This window comes from Ciona robusta, chromosome 1 (assembly GCF_009617815.1).
Source record: "Ciona robusta chromosome 1, ASM961781v2".
NCBI lineage: Eukaryota > Metazoa > Chordata > Ascidiacea > Phlebobranchia > Cionidae > Ciona > Ciona robusta.
In genome coordinates this window covers 10611628-10633914 of record NC_143235.1, presented here as the reverse complement: position 1 = coordinate 10633914, position 22287 = coordinate 10611628, and the positions used below count along the sequence as shown (strand labels likewise).

Below are 22287 nucleotides of genomic sequence, written 5' to 3'. Positions count from 1 at the left end.
GATTTATCTACGCGGAACTTTCTACGCAATTCTCAGCGACTTAATGAGCTTGCGCACGTGCACGCACGTTTCCGTCAGTTGGAACACTGCCGTGATGTCAAAACGTAACGTTTTGTGCGATAGCTCAAAGCTGTACATTTAAGGAGCCTTTTGACTAAAGCACGGACTATAATTATCCCTATAATTTCAAATAAAGTAGGCCTTAAGTACGTCACAGTACAATCACTATTAACTGGTAGCTAAAGAGCGGAGGTGTTATACACGACACTGTTAAAGTCAATATACAATAACCGCACTTGTGAAATGTGTGAATGAAGCTTATATAGACCAAATTGACATAACGCTCCTTCTAATATATATATAAATTTTGTTTGCTGTTAAAGACTTATAGCCAACGTCAGAACATGCACTATTTGTGCCAAATTACTTTGTTTTACATACAACGGTTTGATTGGTAAGTGTTGACGAGTCTGTACCTCGTTTTCGGCAGGAATTTTAGTTCATTTACGATTGTCAACCTCAATCGACTGCATTCCGACGAAGCTTTGTTTGTTTAAATTGCGCAATGTTGAATTGGCTGTCTATATATCGCTATAGACACCTATATTTAAAAATATCTATAAAAAGAAGCCCTTTGGACTTTTCTGGATCATAACAACATTTTATACGGCACGTTCAGTTTGTATTTCTAATCATATTTATATTTACGATCGTCACGGTGTTCGCTTAAGAACCTGAAGACCCAGTTAAACTTACGAGCAAGAACCTGAATCTGTAATAGCCCAACGACAAGGTCACCAGTACTTGGCACGGTCGTTACTGGCGACGCGTAAAACCTGGCACCGCTCACTTTGGCCCAATTTGTCTTTGGTATTGTTGCCTGCTAACCGCTTCGCTAAACCGCTATTACGTCGATTAATTATCGGCGGAGTGTGTGTCTTCGGCCATATCTACGGGTGAGGCCTAAATCGCCCTGACTTGGAAGTAACGCTGGTAATTATTCGTTTAATTGGAGTCGTAAGCGTCGGGTTTAACGTGCAGTGGTTTTTAAAACAAGTAAGAAGGCGCCTTGATTTGTCGCTGCGTGAACATTTCATTGCTGGTTATTAGACCGACTGGTGTTAATCAGCGACATAGGATGACCAGCAAAATTTACCGAGCATTATCTTGACCGACAAGACACTGCGTTTCCGAAACAAATTATAACCGGACTCAGACACTGTCTAAAATGACTGTCTAAACCCTATCAGCGAATGAATATACATTTTACTTCTTTAAGTAACAAAAGCTAAAATAAAAACTCGCCCGGCAAGCTTGTAAACTATGAAGAATAATTGTTTTATCAATGCTAAAACTGAATAGCGACAATAATCGTCATTTTTGTTTGTCTCACGAATTTTGTTTGTCTTTACATTTGTTTGTCTCACGAATCGTAAGTTAACTATCTCGCCATCTTGTTATATCCTATTAAAGATGTCAACACGAGTATAATTGACAACAGAAATATCAATAAAATATCTTTTCTGGATGACTATGAACAAAAACAACTGATGCTTATTTTTAACTAAACATGTTCTCAATGGGCGGGAAACATGTGGCTGCACCAAGCATGCCTATACCTCTGTTTATCACCACTCAGCGTTAATGCCTATAGGTGGATCCAGCAGTTATATATTCCAGTGCAAATATCCGGGATGCATGAACAGAACCAGCCGTGGCTTGGTACCAGGGTCGTAAAATGCTGCAAATGCATTCAAACCTATTGTATACATAGAGCGACGACGGCTTACTTCGCTTTAAGAAGAAACTGCTCGCGTTGTTTAATATAGTGAGTTGTGTTACTTTGTTTGATGTGTTATTCGTTGTTACAAATGTATGCAATTGAGCATTTACGATTACGGAATGTGATTGAAGATACGTATACGCCCACGTATTATCATGGTCGAACAACCCTACACAACTAAACAGTCGTAATCATGCTAGATGTACCAACAAACTTATCTATTTACTTTCCACTATTGCCTACGTGCGGTTTCTCAAGGTAACCGTGATTTCTGAAACTTATAGTTCTGATGGGAAGATGAGACACCTTTCGCACAAAATAATAAAACATCCTGTTTATGTTTTAAACAATTAACAACGCGGCTATGGGAGTTGTAAAGATACGGTTTTATAATTCTTTCATTGCTTGTTATTTGTTTACTACCAAATGGAAAGAGAAAATAGAATGAAAAATGTCCCATCTTTCCCCAACCAACTATATAGTACTCAGTAGGGTAAGATGGGAAATCTTCATAATCGTGCTTGAACAATTAGTAACGTTTTTTAGAGTCGCGTGGTTACGATTAAATAATTGTGTAAATACCCGTTGTCTGTCTACTGCTAAAAGTGCCAGGAAAAGGGAATGAAAACGTGTCCTATCTTACCCCACACTACTGAAATGGAATCAGTTTAATTACGAATATTTGCGGTGGTGACTAGAGGCTTAGGAAAACACAGATCACATGTTGCTTAATTTATTGCTGAATAAATATGTGACAAGTTGGGGAATTCGTTAAACCTGCTGTCCGTACCCTACCACACAGCAAAGCATTTAATATTGAACTTTAAGTTGAAATGCGAAGTTCACGCATACTAACCATAACAAACAATTTCAACCGTTTTCCTAAAAAGGATGACGTACTTACTACTTATGGACATGACCTCTATGTTACTTTGGGGTAAAATGATACCGATATACCACTTCTATATTATAGTAGGGTGGGGGAAGATGGGACACCTTTTCATTCTATTTTCCCGTCCAATTTGGTAGTAAACAAAAAACTTTCAAAGAATTATAAAACCACATTCTTACGACAGGATATTTTGCTATTATGTGTCAACAGTGTCCCATCTTCCCCCACCCTACTTTTAACCCATATTTTTTTAATCGTGTTTAAACAATTAATATTGTTATTTTAGAATCGCGGGGTTGCTCTTTGTTTATTATACCAACTGGGCCAAAAAAAGATAAATAAAACATGTTACCCCCCCCCCCCCCGGCTGTGTATCAAAAAGGAAGCCAGCAACAAGCGGAGCGCTTGCTGCTGCATTTAGGATTATGCATTTTCGTAAGCCTTTTATGTTGTATATCTATAACATGATGCAGCATATGTATGTCATTATTTGTATAGTAGGGAGGGGGTAGTTAGGACACATTTAGCACATAATATCCAAATATTCTGTCATGTTTTAAACAATTAACAACGGTCTACGGAAGTCGTGAGGATACGGTTTTATAAGTGGGACGAGAAAATAATTTGAAAGGTCTTATACTCATATATATAAATATTAATGACTTTTTCGATAAAAGGATACATGGCAACACAACAACAAATGCGCAAGATCGGCCCATTTACATATTCGTTTTTTCACAAAACCAAGAAATCTTCTTGTTGCTAAATTGTTTAAAAAAAATTATCGATGTTTCTGCCGACACAATTATGGGTCCCTGTTCGCATGTCTATGATCTCAATCTTACACCCTGCAACATTCAGTAAAGAGATCTAATACTGTACTACCTGACTTAATTCCACCAATTTGTTCTGGTACACATTTTTACTATTATGACTTAAATATGATACTGATTTCCAAATGGTACTCCAACATATGCTGTATTATTATTTTCTGTCCAAAGTACAAATCAACTGCGCTCAATATTAATTAAACTGTTTAAGCTACTCGCTGTTCGGGTAAATTTGTTTTATGTACCTGTTGTGCAATCCCTTGGCTATTACGTCATCTTGTATATTCGTGAGGAAGTGCGACTCAATGTGCTCAATCTCATTACACCGGTTTAAGTACATTGTTGAATTGCAAAAACAAACGGTTAAGACTGCATTGACAGTATATTATAGGTCACCTATTAGCAACAATTTAAACTGAGGCAAATGGTTTGGTCAGATATTGTTGCGTGCAGAATGACACTGTATACATGTTCTTATAATCCAACATACAGGCGTTGTGTATCTTCATTTGGGTAATGCGAAGATATCGGTTACTAAAATAGATAGAGTTTAATTAAGTATTGTGGTAATAGCTAAGTGGCCAACGGTCTGTTTTCTTTGTGTCAATGACCTCTCCTGTTTTGATGTTATGAACTGAACTTTGAACACTCCAAATATTAAGCCATGTGATATTTAATTACCGGCGAGCTTATGGTTTTTGAATTAAGACAGCGTCACCACACATTTCGGGTGTGCAGTGTTTGATTTGGTAGATCTATCATTTCTTTCAATGTGTTGTATTTGTTTGCCAACTTTAAAGCAGACACTCTATCATGCGGATGGATGAAACAGATTTCACTTCAGCTCGTAGAAGCACGTAGGTGTATATATAGGTGTATAAAAGATGCGTAGCCGCAAGTCATACACGTCTGCGGTTTCGACAGAGTTAGATTTAATTTTTATCTATTGTTAATTACTTGCAATAATTCGAGTTGAACGTTTTAAACTACGCCAAATTGACTGCTATGCCACAGAGAAAGGGTATTTGGAAGTAAAGCGGTTAGTCGTTCGCAAGAATAAGTCACCACTATAAAGTTAAACGATTGTAAAGTAAGTATTGGTTGTTTGGTGGTAGTCTCATTGTATAAATTAAACTTGTTTAGAAATATATATATGTTGGTTTATTTTGTTTTGGGGAACTTGTTTAACATTTCTATAATTTCACAGTTGAGTGGTTCTTGTTTATTGTGGAGAATATTGAAATCTGTTTACAATGATGTAATAAGAGAAGACGTTTGCAGACGTTTTATGTCAATCTGTTCGTATTCTTAAACATTAACATCATGGAAGATTACGAGGGAACAATATATGGTGAGCTGAGTGTGTATTTATGTCTTGTGCCTTAATACTAAAACCGCATGTTAAATTTGACAGATATTATCCGTACCATCAAAGATCCTGAAAAACCTGGTTCTTTAGAAGACTTGGACGTTGTTTATGAGGAAGGTGTATCTGTAAAGACATCAGAGAACCACAGATGTAATGTGGAAGTTAAATTCAGGTATCAGACCAACACATGTTATTCATTTTTATAGATATATATAAGATTTTACAGACTTTTTTCTTAAACATAACTTGATAATAATTAAACATAAATGGCTCCTTGTCTGCTATGGTGTAGCGACCACACTTATTTGAAATAAATTTGCACATGTTTTTAACTGTAAGCATGTTTTAACTACTGTTTAATTTGTCGCTATATCCTGGCTGCTGTAATATTTTTAAATCTTTTCTACCATAATTGAAGAGACAATTTAAAGTTATTATTATATTATTTTAAAAAAAGTTGCTATTATATTATTTTATAGTATGCCGATAAAAGGGTGCTATTAAATAATCCTTTATCTGCTATTAACTGTTAACTTTACCTCTGAAACACTAATCTAATCTGTAATGATATACATAATTCTTCACTAGCACTAAGCTTTGTTGTCAAAATATTTAAATCTGTTACAAGTTTTTGCAATTTTGTTTATTCTGTTTTTGGTTGTGTTTACTTCTGACAAAGTAAGTAAACTGCTTTATGTTTGCAGGCCAACGATCAAGCACTGTTCATTGGCCACTTTGATAGGACTGTGTCTCCATGTTAAACTACAACGTACTTTACCAACCACTCATAAAATAAGAGTTTTTGTAAAGGAAGGATCCCATAACACAGAAGATGAAGGTAACCCTTAAAAATGTGTTGCATGTGGAAGTTTGTGAAATTTTACCCATTTTGATTTACTAACCAGCATCAGAACTGTAATCTTTTAAGTTTTGTGTACAAAGCATAGCAGTGTGTATTTTGTTGTTATGTTTTGCATAATCATTGCACTGTTAGAGATAGTTCTAAAAATAATACATTTTCTTAAACATTTAGGGAATAATATCAGGCTCTCGTACCATATGTTACAAATAACTCAACTTTAAGTTTAAATTGCAACAAAGATATCATATAAATGAACATGAGGTTGGCAATCTGCACGTTTGACCATGTTATTTTGCATATTCCAGAGCTTTGCTCAATTATTGTTTACAGTTAACAAGCAAATTAATGATAAGGAACGGATTGCTGCAGCAATGGAAAATCCTAACATTAGAAAAATGGTTGAGAACTGCATTAAGGAACCAGACTAATGAGAGATCAGTTGCTTTTGGTTTGTCACTGTGCTGTGGTTCCTTTGTTCAGGTTGTGCAGTATTTAATGAACCTTCTTTTCCATATCGATAAAAACAAATTGAAGCTTGCATTTATGTGAACAGTTGGATAGAACTAGGTGTTCTACCAAACCTCTAATTTTTTTTTAATATTTTAAACAAAAGTAGGATTTTAGGTTCTGTCTTTAAATGCGTATTTGTAATCAAATGATACAAATTGAGCAAAAGTGTTTTATTGCACTAAGATATACCAGATACCTAATTGTATGTATTGCCAACTAAACAAGACATTGCTTTAATTAACTTTCACACACCGTGACTCTAACAATTACTACAAATTTCAACAATTTTAAATTCATTCTACTTAGTGTGTGCAATAAATTATTTTCAGCAAATATTATCAACTGCTTTTGTCAATGGCAGCGAGAGCTTTTTTTGCTTCATTAATTTGCTTCTGGTATCTCTCCCTTGTGGTGGATGCAGATGGTAGAGGTTTAATCTTGTCTTCTAACTCTCGTATCGTTTCTTTATACCCCAGAGTGTTGTGAAAGATACGAATGTGCCTGTAATTAAGAAATTGGTCAGTTTTTTTTTGTAGTTTTTATTTTGGCTTATTATTTTTGATAAAATCTTACTTGTCTCCGGAAGACAAAATGTATCTTCCAGCAATGTCAAATATCAAGGAAGATATTATTTCAGAGTGAACTTCCGTGAATTCCACTTCAACTTCGCCTTTAAAATACAACAATAAGATATTAATATAATAGAACACATTAAATAAATTAACAAGTATTTTGTTTTTAAATCTTATTACAAGCCACCTGTTGCAGTCGAGAAGACAGTGATGTTGTTCATACAAGCTACAGCAGCAACTCTTGCATCTGGGGACAATGCAACGATGCAATAATCAACATCAACGGAACAACCAGTGATACAGAATTCTCCCGAGTTTAACAAGTAGGGTTCTTGACCTTTCTCGTATTCCACCCTTGTGTCATAAAATCTCCAAGAGCCATCTTTGGAAACGGTTACCATTCTATAAAGCAGGTTAGCTTCAATAACAGATACAAGACAGTTAGTTATAGTAAGCATTGCAAAGCCTTATTCATAAACATACCTTGTTGAATCATTGTTAAAATCGAACGACCAAACAGAAGTAGTGTGACCTTTCAGTTCAAATGCTCGTGTCACATCCTTATAATCACCAGAGCGTGTGAAGTTGACGGCCCATACTTTAACATCAGGTGTCCAACCAGAAGATGCCACAAATCTAACCAGAAAATATTATTTCGAATCATAGTTTCATCATATGTTACCACATAACACCTTACCTTCCACACGGAGACACAGCAGCATGATTGTTATTTCCTTGGTTTGTGTTGATGGTATGAAGAATATCTCCCTTCAAGTTACGTACCATGATCGTTGTGTTTTTGTATGCAGTCATCACATAACTTCCCCCACTTGATGTTGCACCAACTCCAATATTTAACAGCTCAGCCCTATCAACAACAATCTCTTTATAATCAGTCTACTTTCAACATTAAAACTAGTCCAAAAACAACAGCTTACTGGTTATATTTTTTAAAGTCTTCTTCTATGGGGATGCAGGTTGTCACGCCATCATCTTTCTTACCAAGTTTAAAAACACGAACTGTGTTTTCAACAGCAAGACCAGCAATGAAGGCTCTGATATGAAATAATACACAATGATTAGATGCAATCAGAGTTTATATTTTTAAAAAACTTCAAGAGAAATTCATTCAATTTAAAAAGCAATTGTTGAGCCATTTTTAATAGTAATGTTTTATTGTTTTGTTTAGCAAACCAAGAAGAAAATTTATGGATATGCCATATTTATGGATAAACTTAAATAACAAACAAGCATTAATTTGATTTTTCACCTGGAGTCTGGACTGAAACGAGCTTGTCTTGCATGATCGAACTCCACATTGACTCGCACACATTTGTTACCAGAACCAAAATCTTTGACGCTCCATAACCTCACGCTTCTGTCATCGGAGCATGATGCCATGTACTTCCCATTGATGCTCGCATCCAAACCCAAAACCTTTCCACTGTGGCCCTGAATGTAGTTGTCAATATTAATACTAATTTCTCTTGCCTAGCTTTAGCTTATGTAGAGAAGACAATAGACATGCAGTTTTAATAAATACCTTTAGTGTAACATGCAGATAAGGATGTGTGAAGTTCACAAATGAAGGTTTCTTGAGGAACCTCTGATGTTTCGCCTTTTTATTCCCAGTTTTCACGTTGCTTGTGTTTTCATTTGGTTTTGTTTCATTGATTTGTTCATCTGTGTCTGAATATACATAATAAGAAATTAAAAGTTATGATGTTACATAAGTTTTGTTTATACTTTACCTTTTACTTCCTTCTTCCTAAAGAATGACAACAGCACCCAGATTAGTAACCCAGCAATGACTGTCACTGCAATTGCAGGTAAACTTTGTTGCTTTGGTTCAGTTACAGAATCCATTCTACTACTAATATTAAAATTCTATTAAAAATGTTCACATAATGAAACTTCACGATTGCATTTGCAACTCAAAAATTGCAGTTTCACACAGTTAATAGCAACAAAATGTTAAATATTACATCGGAAACGGCCAATTTGTTTCAACTGTTTCTCTAGTCTTCTTTGGAACCAACTTAGTCTTTAAGTTTTCGATTTCTTTAAGGTAATCGACATTTTCCATCCCATCACATGGACTCTCTTCCCCATAAACAGTTTCAAAATTAAATAATGAAGACCGGACAATATTTTTATTGTGTCCAAAATAACGATTTAAAGCGTCCTTCTGTGAGATTTTAAAATCCATATCCAGCAAAATATACGATCCCTGATGGTGAGGTTTTGAATGTACCTTTATTTTGTAGGGCAGGTTACGATCTCCCATGCTGGTGACTTTACGTACATTACAACCTTGACTGATAAGATACGACGCAATTTCTTTGACTGCTTCAATTTTCTGAGGTCGACTTAACAGTTTCATTATAATTGATACTTCATATCGAGGCATGATTGCCTATATTTCCTAAAATCCTTACAACTGGTAATTTGGACACATATACGGTTATAAAACTAGAAAAACCAAGCGAACTGTCCCTTTACTTTACCGTCTACAAAGCAATTGTGACGAACAAGCACAAATCGTGGCACAAAATACTCTCGATTTTGAATGTATGTGTTACGTCTGTGGTTACGTGCAACAATTTGAGAGAGCACACACGTCTGATGCTGAGAGACAACAGGCGTTAAACATAGTGTTAATTTAAAAAAAAACAGCCGAATTGTTTTGGTGTTAATTTTACAAAGAGATGTGACCTGTTTTTATCGTATCGCGTAGAAATATCTGTTATATATTGACGGGGACGAAAACTATTTTTTTAGCGTTGTGTGCTGCCACCTAACGGACATGTTACCGAACAAAAATGGCATTTCCATGGACATCTTAAATACTCGTTTTGGTAGACTAGACTACACTAGACATTGCAAAGGCAAGATATAAGCTTATGAATTAAGTTATACATATCTACTTTCGATTATTTTTGGTGATTTTGTCTTGAAAAAAAAGCTGTATAACTTGAAATTGTGTAACTAACAATATTATGTTCACGTGTAAACTGAGGATACGTAAATCAGTTCGATGGCAACATATGATAAGATGAATGAATGAATGAATGTAACTTACTTTATCCTCGCGTGGCCGGAAAACGACAGTCGTTATCACACGGATTTAACACCTCGTGCCAGCTTACGAGTTGCCATGTATGTTACTTTGTGGGTGATTATTTTTTTTGGATTTTTTTATGTATGGCTGATAATTTGGACAACCCATTAGTGACCACTGGGTTGAAGCAATTGTCATTAAGTGTCTTGCCCAAGGACACATACGCCCACAATGGTAGCAGGACTAGCAGCGACGAGCCTTGAACCCATTACCTAATGGTTACAGGCAGGCGCGCTAACCACTACGCCATGGCGCCGGACGATATATTCGCATAACGGATGTCTGTCTGTTTCCTGCGCATCTAGATGTAGGGTATTTTATGTATTGTATGTACCTATTAGATTAGATGATTGTGTTTTCGTAAAAAATCTGTTATTAAAACAAAATCTATATTTTTTTCCTTTTTTTGTTTTCAAATCCTGATTTGTTTTCAGGTCTAAATGCCTTTAAAATATTATGGCTAGCAAGCACATTATAATTTCATTACTGAACGGCAAAGTAAACATTTTATTTTGGCTTTCTAAGTGCACATCCTGGACTTAACTACATTTCTCATATACCCTTCAACAACTCTTTAATTTATTTATTTCCGTAATGGCTCGGCATAGAACAATACGCAACAACAAAAGTTATGACTATTCTGATGATGATGACGTGTACGGACAGTCCTATGAAGATGACTATGGTGTGTCTCCTGGAACAATGGCCCAGTATTCATACTCTCGATCCAGAGGCAAGGAAGTTCAAATAAGCTCCTATATGCCCTCGGAGGAGACTGTTGAGGAGGAAATATGGGAAGATGATGTTTGTTTTGCATCTTCCGCTGCACACCAACGCCATCGTTCCAGTGGTTCCGTGGACACAAGCACCGTTGAGCCACTTATATTAGATGCGTGTTTGGAGCAAATTAGGGATGCTGTGGGTGAAAGCTACTCGGAAAACCAAATGAGACTCGCCTCTGTTAAGTTCCAGTGTAATTATGAAAAAGCAATCGACTATTTGCTTAATCTTTCCAACAGTGAACCTGGCAGCTCACAGGGGAAATCTAAAACTGCTGCTGAAAAACAAGTAGCTCAGAATTCTAATGATGAAGTGGGGTTGCCTCAAAGATTGCCCCGCACAAGCGGACGTGGAAAGTCTGTTTTAGTGATAACAAAGCAAGATGACACTTCTAAACATCTCGCCTCACCAATTCCCGCTAAAAAGAATGAGTTAAATGTGACAAAAGTGGAGTCCAACTCAACAACTCCAGTCAAAACCGGTTTTGTAATGTCTCCGAATCGATTAAATCAACCCAAAACACCTGTACCTCATATGAACGGAGGTCTAGATCCAGAAGCAAAGTCTTCTTCACAGCAAGAATCAAAACCTGTTTCTCTTTTGACACCCAACAGGAAGAACAAACTTCAATCTACCCCCGTTTCAACTCCCAGCAAACAAAACAAATCAACCATCGATTACAAGGTATGTTGATATATTAGCTTCTGTATAACTCTGTTTTTTTATTGTGTTTTTATCTTTCAATACCTTTTCATGGTTGGGCAATTTGATTTGAATTCAGTTTTTGTGTACTACAAACTGCTCTAGCCTCTAACCTCCCTCTAATTTTTTTCTGATTATGGACGTAACAGAAAGAATATGAAAAGCGTGAAATAGATGAGAAGCCACAGATAAGCTTGGTGGTGATAGGTCATGTAGATGCTGGCAAATCAACCATGATGGGACATCTCTTGTACCAGCAAGGTGTTGTATCAAAGAGACTTATACACAAGTATGAACAGGTGAGCATAGATTTGGCAAATCAATTTAAAAATTTAAAACTTTGCAATTTTTCAGTGCAAATTCATCAAATATTAGGATGGTTTTTAATGCCAAACAAAGCAGTCTTTAAACCAAATAGGCAACCAATATAGCTATCTATTAGTTTAAATTATCTTATGGAACAGTTTGTTAATAAAACTGCTTTTTTAAGCCATAGGTTTTTTTTCTTTTCGTTAAACTTTCTTAAATAAAACGCACATAACCATAGGTGTCTGTAGTTGTAGTCCAGTTATGGCTGAGGGATGAGGCATGAAGTCTTGCTTGTTTACTATATTTATGCATTCATTTGTTCTAACTTAGGAATCCAAGAAAATAGGCAAATCGTCATTCGCATATGCATGGGTGCTTGACGAAACTGGTGAAGAAAGATCACGCGGAGTTACAATGGATGTTGCTCATAATAGATTTGAAACCGAACATCGAGTCATCACTTTAATGGATGCACCAGGACATAGAGATTTTATTCCCAACATGATTACAGGTGTGCGTAAAAACATAAGTAAAATTTGTTAATATTTATCAGATGTATGGGCTCCAGATTAAATGAATGCATATCGATATCACAGTTTTAAAAACCTAACAGGCCCTCTGCTTTAATATATTTAGCATAAAAACATTATTGGAAACTTGATATTTACATTTTTTAATACAATTTACAAATTACTCATAAAAATATTTAATTGTTTTTATTTTTTATATTAAGGTGCCTCAGAGGCAGACGTTGCTGTGTTAGTGATTGGAGCAAGCACAGGAGAGTTTGAAGCTGGCTTTGGCATCGGTGGACAAACTCGTGAACATGCACTGCTTATTCGATCACTAGGTGTCTCGCAACTTGCAGTTGCTGTGAATAAACTCGACACTTTAAATTGGAGTCAAAAGAGGTGTTTATTTAGTGGTTTTCATTCATTATTTACATAAAATTTGGACATTAGGTGCTGTAAGTAAGGAGTTTAAATATGAAGGTTAAGTGTTTGGATACCTTGTACAGTTGTTTTGTTTTTATTGTGTGGTTAAACATTTTCCTTTTTTCAGATTTAATGAAATTGTTGAAAAAATGAAACAATTTTTAAAGCAAGCTGGTTTTAAAGATAGTGATGTTACATATGTCCCTGTGAGTGGTTTACTTGGGGAAAACCTCATCTCAAAGGCCACAGATCCCCAACTAACGTCGTGGTATAATGGTCCATCACTAATTGATGTAAGAATATTTGTGTTTGAAAATTAAAATTTATGATTAATGTAGTTTTAAGTTTGTGCTTTAAAATTTAGGTTTTCCATGTTAATATTAACTGCTTTCTTTAGAACTTAGTTGGTACCTAAATTATTGTAATTTTCCCATATATTTATATTTTTAAATCAACTGATTTGGTATAAAAATCACTTAGATTTATTCCAAGGTATAACCATTGTTTCTGTCATATGACTAGTTATGGCCCACAGTTAAGCTTGTGCACGTTTACACTAACAGCAGTTTCAAAATTGTAGTATGCTGGTAGCAACAGCAGCAATGTATTTATGAACTATGATTGGTTAGCGCTTTGAACTTTGAATTAATGAACCATTTATTGCTCTTTAAAATTGCAGGTAATTGATAAATTCCGAGCCCCACAAAGACCAATTGAGCTTCCGTTCCGATTTTGTGTGAATGATGTTTTTCGTGGACAAGGTAGTGGAATTTCAATCAATGGTAAAATAGAATCTGGTGGAATCAGCCCCGGTACCAAGGTTTGTAAGCCTTAACCTGCTTATTATGTCTCGGTGTTTTTGAAAATATATCTTAAATAAGGCATAAATTTAACAATTTTAAAATTTTAACTTGTGTAATTTTTTTAAAGTTTTTTTTTAACAGATTAAACTTAGGCGTGCAAAGTACTTTGGAATTTGTTTTTAATAAAAAATACCAAAAATTCAAACATTTTTTTAGTTTTTACGCAGTAAAACAGATTTGTATATTATTTTCCTTGTTTTTTTTCTTGGAAAAAATATAACAGGTAACAAAAAACATACCAGAAGTTGTATTGCGCCTCTAGGTAAACATAAAAGTATAATTCAAAAACATTTTTTTCTTCTATATTTTTTCATGGTGCTTCATAAAACACTCTTAACATCAACTAACAAAATTCTGTATGTTTTTATTCAGGTCATAGTAATGCCTGCCGGTGAAAAGGGATTAATCAAAGGAGTTGAATCTAATGATGGAATTTCCAATGCTGAGTTTGCATTGGCTGGTGAGCATGCCACACTTACATTACATGGAGTGGATATTATGAAAGTCACCACTGGAAGTGTAATCTGTGATATTGACAATCCAATTCGTGCAATAACTCGTCTACAAGCAAGGTATGTATTTGTAATTCTTGTGTTTTGTTTTAGATAGAAGAAGTGTTAAGTTAAAACTTGCCCGGCGCGTGGTTCAGGCGCCTGCATCGTAACCAAAGTGTCCCCGGTTCGATGCTCGACAGCGATACTAAAACTGATCGACGTTTGTGTACTAGGGCAAGACACTTAACGGACATTGCTCCAACACAACGGTCACTAATGGGCGGTCCAAATTGTAGGCAAAATATATGCGTTGTCGCCGCACCGCTCGCAAGAAGGACTTAAATGGGGTAATGGGTCAAATCTGGCCTTAATCCCAGGTCCTTGACATGGACCTCACCAATTAAGAATAAAAAAAAAAGTAAAAATTGTTTTAGATTATAGATTTTTGCCAGACGAAACCACTATCCACCAAATTTTGGTTTATAGAAAACTTTTGTCATTTTAATAGTAAAATAATAATATATGCGGTTCAGCAGTTATTGAATACTATAAATGTAGTATATGTATTAAAAATTAAGATTCCAAAAAAATTAAAAACGAATCTTTCATTAAGCTTAACTGTATTTGCATCCCTTTCACTGCTGAAACTGTCCATATTTCACAGGGTGATAGTTTTTAATATTGAAGTTCCGATCACGCGAGGATTTCCCGTCGAACTCCATTACAAATCCGTCCACGAGCCAGCGGTGATCCGCAGGTTGTTAAGTCAACTTCATAAAAGCACCGGTGAAGTTATTGCGAAAAAACCAAAGTTTATTTTAAAGGTAAGACAACTTTTTATCAAGTATTGTAATAATATAATCTATTGGAACTTGTCTTCTGTTTTTGTGATGTTTTTATATGAATCAGTATAGTAGGGTGGGGGAAAATGGGAAACCTTTTTATTCTATTTTCTCTTATCATTTGGTAGAAAACAGTATTCTCACGACTGCCACAGACCGTTTTTAATTGTTTAAAACACGATCAGGATGTTTGGATATTATGTGCTAAAGGTGTCCCGTCTTCTCCCAGCATGCTATATATTACATTTTTGCCTGTTTTTTTTTTTTAATTTCAATCCAAAGTGTTAAGCAACTCGCAGATTTGTTTACATTATAACCATGCAGGGTCAAAATGCTCTTGTTGAAGTAGAGCTTACTCGACCGGTTTGCCTGGAAGAATATAGTTCCCTCAAAGAGCTTGGCAGATTCACATTAAGATATGGTGGTTCTACTATCGCAGCGTGTGTGGTAACGCAGCTGTTGCGCTAGTCACAATTCTATACAACCGAATTTTAACTTGGGTAATGTCAGTTGAAGTCAATAGCGTCTCGAATCCTAGGTTAACATTTTTTTGGGACATTTACTGTTATGTTTAAAGTTGGTTTTAGCTACAACACCGCGCATCGTATTTATTGTCATGATCATTATTTGAAACTGTGATTAATGTTCATATTAATTTTGTGAAAATACGGGGGACTTAGCGTGTACAGCTGTTGACTGTTTTTCAAAATTTGTTGCAAAATTATGATTGTTATACGGGCGGTGAAAAGTCTGTGGGTAAATAATCATTTAATAAATGTCAGGCAAGGTATTTACAAACCGAAATGGGCAAAAGAAAATATTTTTGCACCGGCACATATTTTTTAATTATTAGGTAATTTTTGCTAGATTAAATAGTGCTTTATTTTAAGGATATAAAACACTCGTTATGGTGTAAACGCTGCTCTTGTTAGACTGAAAGCCTTCCATGCATTTACGGTCTGGTTTACACTGTTTTGCATTTTGCCGTTTAATTGTCATGACATGGTTATCTATTCTGGAATTGTTTGGTGAATTACTGTTTTGTCTGGTCGGTACTTTAATGTTTGGATTCGCGCGTTGTGGTATATATATATAGAAATTTATCGGTGCAATGGTTATTGCGTTTCTAGCGGTGTACAGCGGCCTTGCAGAGTTTCGGAGTGTTTCACCTTATACAGTAAAAATGACATATTTTGCCGTTAAAATATTCTTTGATTTGAAATGTGTGCAAGGCTTATCTAACTAAAAAGAATGGGAAATGCACTTTCTCGTGTGTTACTCTCGCAGTACTTGCCAGGCAGCTTAGAATTACACTGTTTCACAAAATTGACAAAAACAAAACATATTTTGCCGGAGTTCATTCGCCTTATCTGTTATCCATATATATAGTGTATACAGTACCTACGTCGACAGTTTAGCAACCAATAGCAGGTTTAAACATCGATTTGGTCCAAGTGCGTAATGCACGGTATAGATATGAAGTAAAGGGCGCCATTGTTTTATTCTGTGCGGATTGTTCTAAAACAAAGTTAGCTCCAAGCCGTTTTCGGCTGACTCTGTCCCAGCGGTGGATACGGTATCCACGGTGAAGGGGCTGGGAATGGAATCCATGGCGACACAACGAAAGGTTCGTAATCACCAGAATATGCGAGGTAAGATTTTTTAAAGTGGTTTCTCATGGTTGGTCTCATCTGCTCAACCTGACGATGAATTAAAAAGAGTTAATTAAAAAAAAGAGCTAAAGGAAGCCATTCGTCAAATTAACCTAGACTTTTCTGTAGTTTAAGAATTTTTGAAAGACAAGTGTAATTCAGGGAAAGCAGCGTACCTGTAACTGTTTGTAAATAGTTCTTGAGTTTGTGGCAGCAACTTTCCGTAACTCATTGTAATAATCTTCGTGAATGACAGCAGCCTGAAAAACACAATCGATCATCTATTCTAAACTAGAAGTTTCTCTATTCTGCTCTAAAAAGTCTCTGCACTGACAACCTACTACGTTTTTACCTTCTGTCTTATTTCTGGTAGGTCGTCGTAGTTAAAGGTTTGTGGATATGACTGAAGTGGATAGCGCGGTAACGGTACAACTTTCGGAGTGCATACAAATTCTGATATACGTGGCCTCCGCAGTGGGGCTGTCCTCTTTTTTGCAGAAACAGCTAATAATACATTTATACTGAAAACGTTAATATAAAAGACTATATATATACATAACGCAGACGAGAATATTTCTAACCTCTTCGTTTTTCTACTGGTACTTTCTCTAGTTTCGAGGCCGGCGTGGAGTAAGTTCGTTGCAACTCATCGACTATTCTGTGATCACGAATCTTTACTCGATGAGCTGCTCTTGCGCTATCCACTTTGCTCTGTAACAACAACTGTATTCACTCTACGAGACGAATGTGAGTAGTCTACTTTTTAATAGTTTTCCTAAAGCTGCAGCGGTATTATTTTTGTAATTTAACTATTTCGCTTTGGGAAAAAACTAAATAACTCGCTAGTGGTGCCTGATTTAGTTTAACTTATAATTGTATAAACAGTGTAACCTGTATCTGAACATCGTTTCGTTGATTTGCTTCGCTGACTGAAACCGGGATTCCTGTATTCCCCTCAGTTTTCCTCGCAGATGCTGGTCGTGCTGATCTTGCACGACCTTTGCAGTAAAAATAATGATAATATACCGCGGATGTTTCCATTCTTTCTCATTGCTTACCTTCGTATGAATAAGTACTCGACTTTCTATAACTGTCTCGTGCGCCTTTAATTCTTTTAGGTTCATCTTGCTGCGAAAAATAGGATTAGATCCGGTAAAACATTTTGTGTTTTAAAGTCATAGCTTATCAGGCCACGTAGCATTTCTTCAGTGTGTTATGTTTAGCATTGGGTTGTATTATTAGGCCATAGTCGCGATAGAGGCTGCAAAAAACGTGTAGTAGGGTGGGGTAAGATGGGACATGTTTTTATTCTTGTTTCTTGTCCCATTTGGTAGAAAGCAAACAATGTGTACAGAACTATATAACCGTAGCGCCACGACTCCAAAAAAGCGGTATTAACTGTTCAAAACACAAGGAAGTAAGCGATTTAGGTACAAACGATATATCAGCTTACCCTACAACTATATTATGCTTTTTACCTTCAAAAGCCCATTACAACCCCACCGAAGCGGTTGTGCGTAAGGTGAATCCATGTATTCTTTCTTTCCGGCGAAAGGCGACTTTTTATCTTTTAATTCTTTGGTGATGTGTTCGTACCGTTTGATCATTTCTTGGTATGACAAACCGATACACCTCTGTCCTGTATAATAACATATTATGGTCTTATAAATGAGATAGTATCATACAACAATGCACCAAATGCATTTTTTATTACTGTTTCTCTCATATTTTCACATACCATCGCTGCTTAAACCGATATATTTTTAACGCTCTAAAAAGCAAACCGCGCCCATAATAAAACGTCACTAGTTTGTGACGTCATATGCGCGCACATTATGGTGTCACTGGTTTGTGACGTCTTGGTAAACCAGCATAGGGCTATGATTTATAAGAACTTAACGTGGTTTTAAAATGACCTGCTGACCAGTCATGTATCACGTGATCATTGAGTTTCTTTATTCTGTTCACATAAAAATGTCGGATTTCTTTCATCGAGTCCTTTTTTGTTGCCGTCTTGAGCATTGTGAAGAAGAGGTTCCTCCGTAAGTCTGTCAAACTTAAAAAAAAAATGTTGTTTTTTTAAGTCACACCTATAGTGTCGTTGGATATCGCAGCTTTTCTTTTTCGATTTGCTACCTGTCGTCCGGACTCGATTTTTTAGATGATTTGCTACCTAACGTTTTGTTACGGGCATTAGTGATTTCTTCGAAGATTTTGACTTCTTTAGCAAGGTTTTCACGATCATCATCTGCAAATACACACGTGTTTGGGGGGAATATTTAATATCAGCAAAAAGACACTCTGCGATATATTTTACTCTTCTGTGGCTAATGGTTGCTTGCTTGGAAGTATTTTTAAATATAGAAAAAACAAAATGGCAAATGTAAATTTAAACGCTACGGTTTCTATATAAAACTAACCACTCATAATTTTGAGGTAATTCTTCGGGTTGATCATGGCAAAGAGAAATTCATCGAATTCAATTTCTCCAGTTCCTTTGATGTCAAACTCTTTTAATATCTGGCTTACTTCATTTAAGGAAAGTTCGGACCCCGTATCTGGAAGTAACTCCTGGAAAAATGAAGATCAACAAAATGCACTTGTAGCAAGTTGTCCATTATAGTTTTATTCCTCAATATTTGAATACCACAACAGATGTTCTATTTTAAAATAACAGTCGATCGTGAAATTCACAGATGGGGGGCGTTTGTTTTTGCAGTCATTTTATCCATACGTTTGCTGTAGCTATATTCTATTATGAAAACGGATTTTTTGGCTTGAATTATTGTACATTACCAGTGTTGCTTGAAACAGTTCTGCCGCACTGATAGCGCCGTTCTTGGTTCGGTCGAATCTCGAGAATAGTCTTCGGAAAGCATTTAATTGTGTTTCGTTCAGAACGGTCTTCCAAATTCCCTTTCCGCTATCCATCTGTCACGTAAACTCTATCAAGGGTTAGCATGGTATGCTACAATGCAGTCGACAGTGTTTGTTAAAATGTTTAGCCTAGCTATGCTTTCTTTAAATTACTGTTTTTTTTTTAATTTAGTAACATGTACTGCTTACGTGAAAGTCGAGTTTTGTCTTTTTTGTTGGACTCGATTTTCTTTCACGTACTTTCTTCGCGCTTGTAGGCTTTATTACTGTTGTCTCTGTTTTCGATCCCGAAAACTTTTCATCCTGGAAGTAACAAACTTGAATCAACAGCAAGAAACGTTTGCAGCCACCGACAAAGCTATCTTTTATTCTTTTTACCACTGCCTTTGTAACCGATATGTGATTTTAGCAACAGTATTTAATATGGCAATGGGTTTTGATAGTAAACTATAATTGTTCAACGTAATTGAATGAATGTTTCTTATACTCGCGTGCGGGCAACGACGGATAACACCAGTGTTCTGAAGTTTTATACAGTTCGTGTACGCTTAAGAGTTATACCACATATGGTAACTTTGTTGGTGATTTTAGTGTACGGCCAAAAATTATATACGACCTATAATATAACTCATCTATGCAATGTGTCACGCTTGTAATTGAAGTTCTTCCAGTTTCTTTGAAATACTTACAAATTTGAATACACGAGCAGGTCGAACCATTGGTTCTATTACTTCACTGATAGATGAAGGGACCGAAGATCCACGTTCTGCTTTCGTTGTATCGTCCTCAGACTATATAGAATAATAAACGGCTTCTCGTTTAATAAACCAAAAGGTTGCAGATATCATAGTTAGTTTGTCTTACTTGTATTGGCACATCCGTTGTCCCAGCGACTTCGTCCGCAACCTTGTTATCTTCTATTTCGAGTTTGGGTTTCCTGTTTCACAGAAGAAACACGTCTTATAACAAATGTTGTATGAATATGATTTAAATACTCGGTTCATGCACATATACGTCAATTTACATATTTGTGTGTTGCTTTGTATGTTTCAGTGGCAAAGAACCATCGCAAATATAGCTTCGACTTACTCCAACGTGCTCCCTTGAACGACAAGACTCTTTGTATTCGTCGGTTCCTTTTTATATTGGACAGTCGTCGGTTTCAGTGAAGCTGGCCGTCTTATCTCAACAGTGGACCCGCGACCAAAAGTCCTGCTACGCGACCGAGCGGAGGTCACCCGTTTCGGTTTGTTGCTGGTTCCCAATGATGATCTGGATGAACTAGACGAGCAGTTGACCAAAAACTCGGCTGGAATTTTAAGTTTTAATCATGGTTGAAATGACAGATTTTCGTATTGGGATAAGTTTAACACCAGGTATTATGACGTAACAATCGCTGTTCACCTGCATTTTTATCAAAGGTTGATGAAGAATACCAGGGTTTCACAGAGTGCCTTGAAGATACTTCGTTTATTGCTTGTTTTTGTCTTTTACCTCCGTGTAGCTTCATACTAGATGCTGGCCTTGTACTGGTCGCATTTAGAGACTGTTGAAACACATGAAATTTGTGACTATATACATTCACTTTATCTTTAAATATCAATTACATTTGTACCTTATCCGAGCTGTCCTCACTTCCTGTCCACGTCTCTCCAACAATATCGTCCAAAGCTGAAATGACTGCATCTATATTTGTATATTGTTTTATTTTATGGCATTTTGGATTGCGCATGGGGCCGGGCACCTTAAATAATTGTGTTGTTTAGCGTTTTGCCAGTTTGGTATGATTTAGTTGGTTGTACATTAGCTTCAAAATTGTGCGTTTATGTCGCTTACTTGTTGCTATATTGCCAGCTTCAGGTAAAGCAGGGTTGTTTGTTTGGTGATTACTGTCTATCTCAAGTTTGTCTTCTTGTCTTGTCAAGCTTTCTTTTATAAAGTCATCTAGCACAGTCGTGACGGCATCGACGACAAGTTTTTCAGAACTCAAGAAGGACTGTGTTTTAATGGGCACGGGAGTTGTTACTTCTGCCGTTGTTTTGCAAATTTTGTTATCTTGTTTTTCAGTTATAACGGACGAACGAAGAGTTGGGACGCTGCTTCCTTTTTTCCTTAATGCAAAATATTATTGTAGGCAATGATCCTGTAACTGACTTTAATTACGTTTTTTTTCTATAATAGTTTTCCAACTTTTATATAGTCGGGTGAGGTAAGATGAAGCATGTTTTTAATTATTTTTTTATCCTTCCATTTTGCATTCTACACTAAACAGTACTCTTACAGGCGTACAACAAACGAAACTATCTCTATTTTACAAATCTAATCGCTTTCTTAATAGTACCCTGTTTAAAACTTTTAGATTTGGTGTTTAATTAAGCAAGATGGTCTCTTGCTGCGGTATCGGGGAGTTAGCCTATTCACATTACTGCGTGTGGGCTAGTAATTTCTTTTCTCAAAGGCACATTTTGCACTGTTTAAGACTTTTAGGACTCTACTCACCAACTTTGTGTTGTCGAGCTGTGGTTCCGAATCACTTGTGGTGTGGATCGACTGCGCCCGAACGACACTTGTTTTTTTACTTCGTGGCCGCTGCAAGCATTAGTGGACGACACAGATTTAGTCATCTTTCAAAACCTATGCTACCTAAGAAATCAGACGGTAAGGTTAGTAGCTTAACCCATGGTAAGAACTAAAATATATCCGTATTTTCGGTTCTACGTTTTTTTTCTAATTTAGGGGAAAATACAAACACTTCATTAAGTTCTATTGTTTAACAATAGCCTGGGAAAACGAAATAATAAACCATGTTACGTCAACAATTAAAACAAACCACCTGTTGGGTTATACCCTTTTTAACGTACAAAATAAACGCTGGGAAAATTTGGAGACTTCTA

The 22287-nt window shown here is 36.1% G+C and overlaps 4 protein-coding genes across 6 annotated transcripts; 2 read left to right on the top strand and 2 right to left on the bottom strand.

The window, feature by feature from the left end:
* Positions 1 to 4469: 4469 nt before the first annotated feature.
* LOC149743050 (cytosolic iron-sulfur assembly component 2A-like) lies at positions 4470 to 6579 on the top strand. 3 transcript variants are annotated; one of them, XM_089880755.1, is made up of 5 exons: positions 4470 to 4595; positions 4713 to 4856; positions 4920 to 5046; positions 5579 to 5712; positions 6042 to 6579. In XM_089880755.1, exons 2-5 carry the CDS (start codon positions 4829 to 4831, stop codon positions 6068 to 6070), a joined length of 318 nt encoding a protein of 105 aa, XP_089736881.1. In that variant the 5' UTR covers positions 4470 to 4595; positions 4713 to 4828; the 3' UTR covers positions 6071 to 6579. The 3 variants fall into 3 exon arrangements, with proteins under 3 accessions (XP_089736881.1, XP_089736874.1, XP_089736866.1); XM_089880748.1 differs by having other exon boundaries at positions 4471 to 4595; positions 6090 to 6579; XM_089880740.1 differs by having other exon boundaries at positions 4577 to 4595; positions 6067 to 6579.
* On the bottom strand, positions 6402 to 9263 carry LOC149743049 (transducin beta-like protein 2). Its single transcript, XM_089880183.1, has 9 exons — positions 8570 to 9263; positions 8362 to 8507; positions 8089 to 8270; positions 7757 to 7873; positions 7516 to 7686; positions 7302 to 7454; positions 7006 to 7220; positions 6820 to 6916; positions 6402 to 6747 (listed from the first exon to the last, which is right to left on the bottom strand). The coding sequence occupies exons 1-9, from the start codon at positions 8682 to 8684 to the stop codon at positions 6585 to 6587; spliced, it is 1359 nt and encodes a 452-aa protein (XP_089736309.1). The 5' UTR covers positions 8685 to 9263; the 3' UTR covers positions 6402 to 6584.
* Positions 9264 to 10341: 1078 nt separating this feature from the next.
* Positions 10342 to 16069, top strand: LOC149743048 (HBS1-like protein). The gene is made up of 9 exons (XM_089879889.1): positions 10342 to 11403; positions 11571 to 11720; positions 12061 to 12241; positions 12464 to 12641; positions 12793 to 12958; positions 13345 to 13485; positions 13901 to 14100; positions 14687 to 14846; positions 15189 to 16069. The coding sequence occupies exons 1-9, from the start codon at positions 10534 to 10536 to the stop codon at positions 15330 to 15332; spliced, it is 2190 nt and encodes a 729-aa protein (XP_089736015.1). The 5' UTR covers positions 10342 to 10533; the 3' UTR covers positions 15333 to 16069.
* A 201-nt stretch (positions 16070 to 16270) lies between these two features.
* Positions 16271 to 22240, bottom strand: LOC149743047 (uncharacterized). Its single transcript, XM_089879793.1, has 19 exons — positions 21893 to 22240; positions 21230 to 21504; positions 21009 to 21079; positions 20798 to 20939; positions 20483 to 20702; positions 20258 to 20330; positions 20083 to 20184; positions 19583 to 19696; positions 19313 to 19447; positions 18937 to 19087; positions 18653 to 18764; positions 18433 to 18572; positions 17995 to 18155; positions 17575 to 17644; positions 17408 to 17514; positions 17098 to 17227; positions 16869 to 17020; positions 16693 to 16776; positions 16271 to 16564 (listed from the first exon to the last, which is right to left on the bottom strand). The coding sequence occupies exons 1-19, from the start codon at positions 22015 to 22017 to the stop codon at positions 16394 to 16396; spliced, it is 2535 nt and encodes an 844-aa protein (XP_089735919.1). The 5' UTR covers positions 22018 to 22240; the 3' UTR covers positions 16271 to 16393.
* Positions 22241 to 22287: the final 47 nt, after the last annotated feature.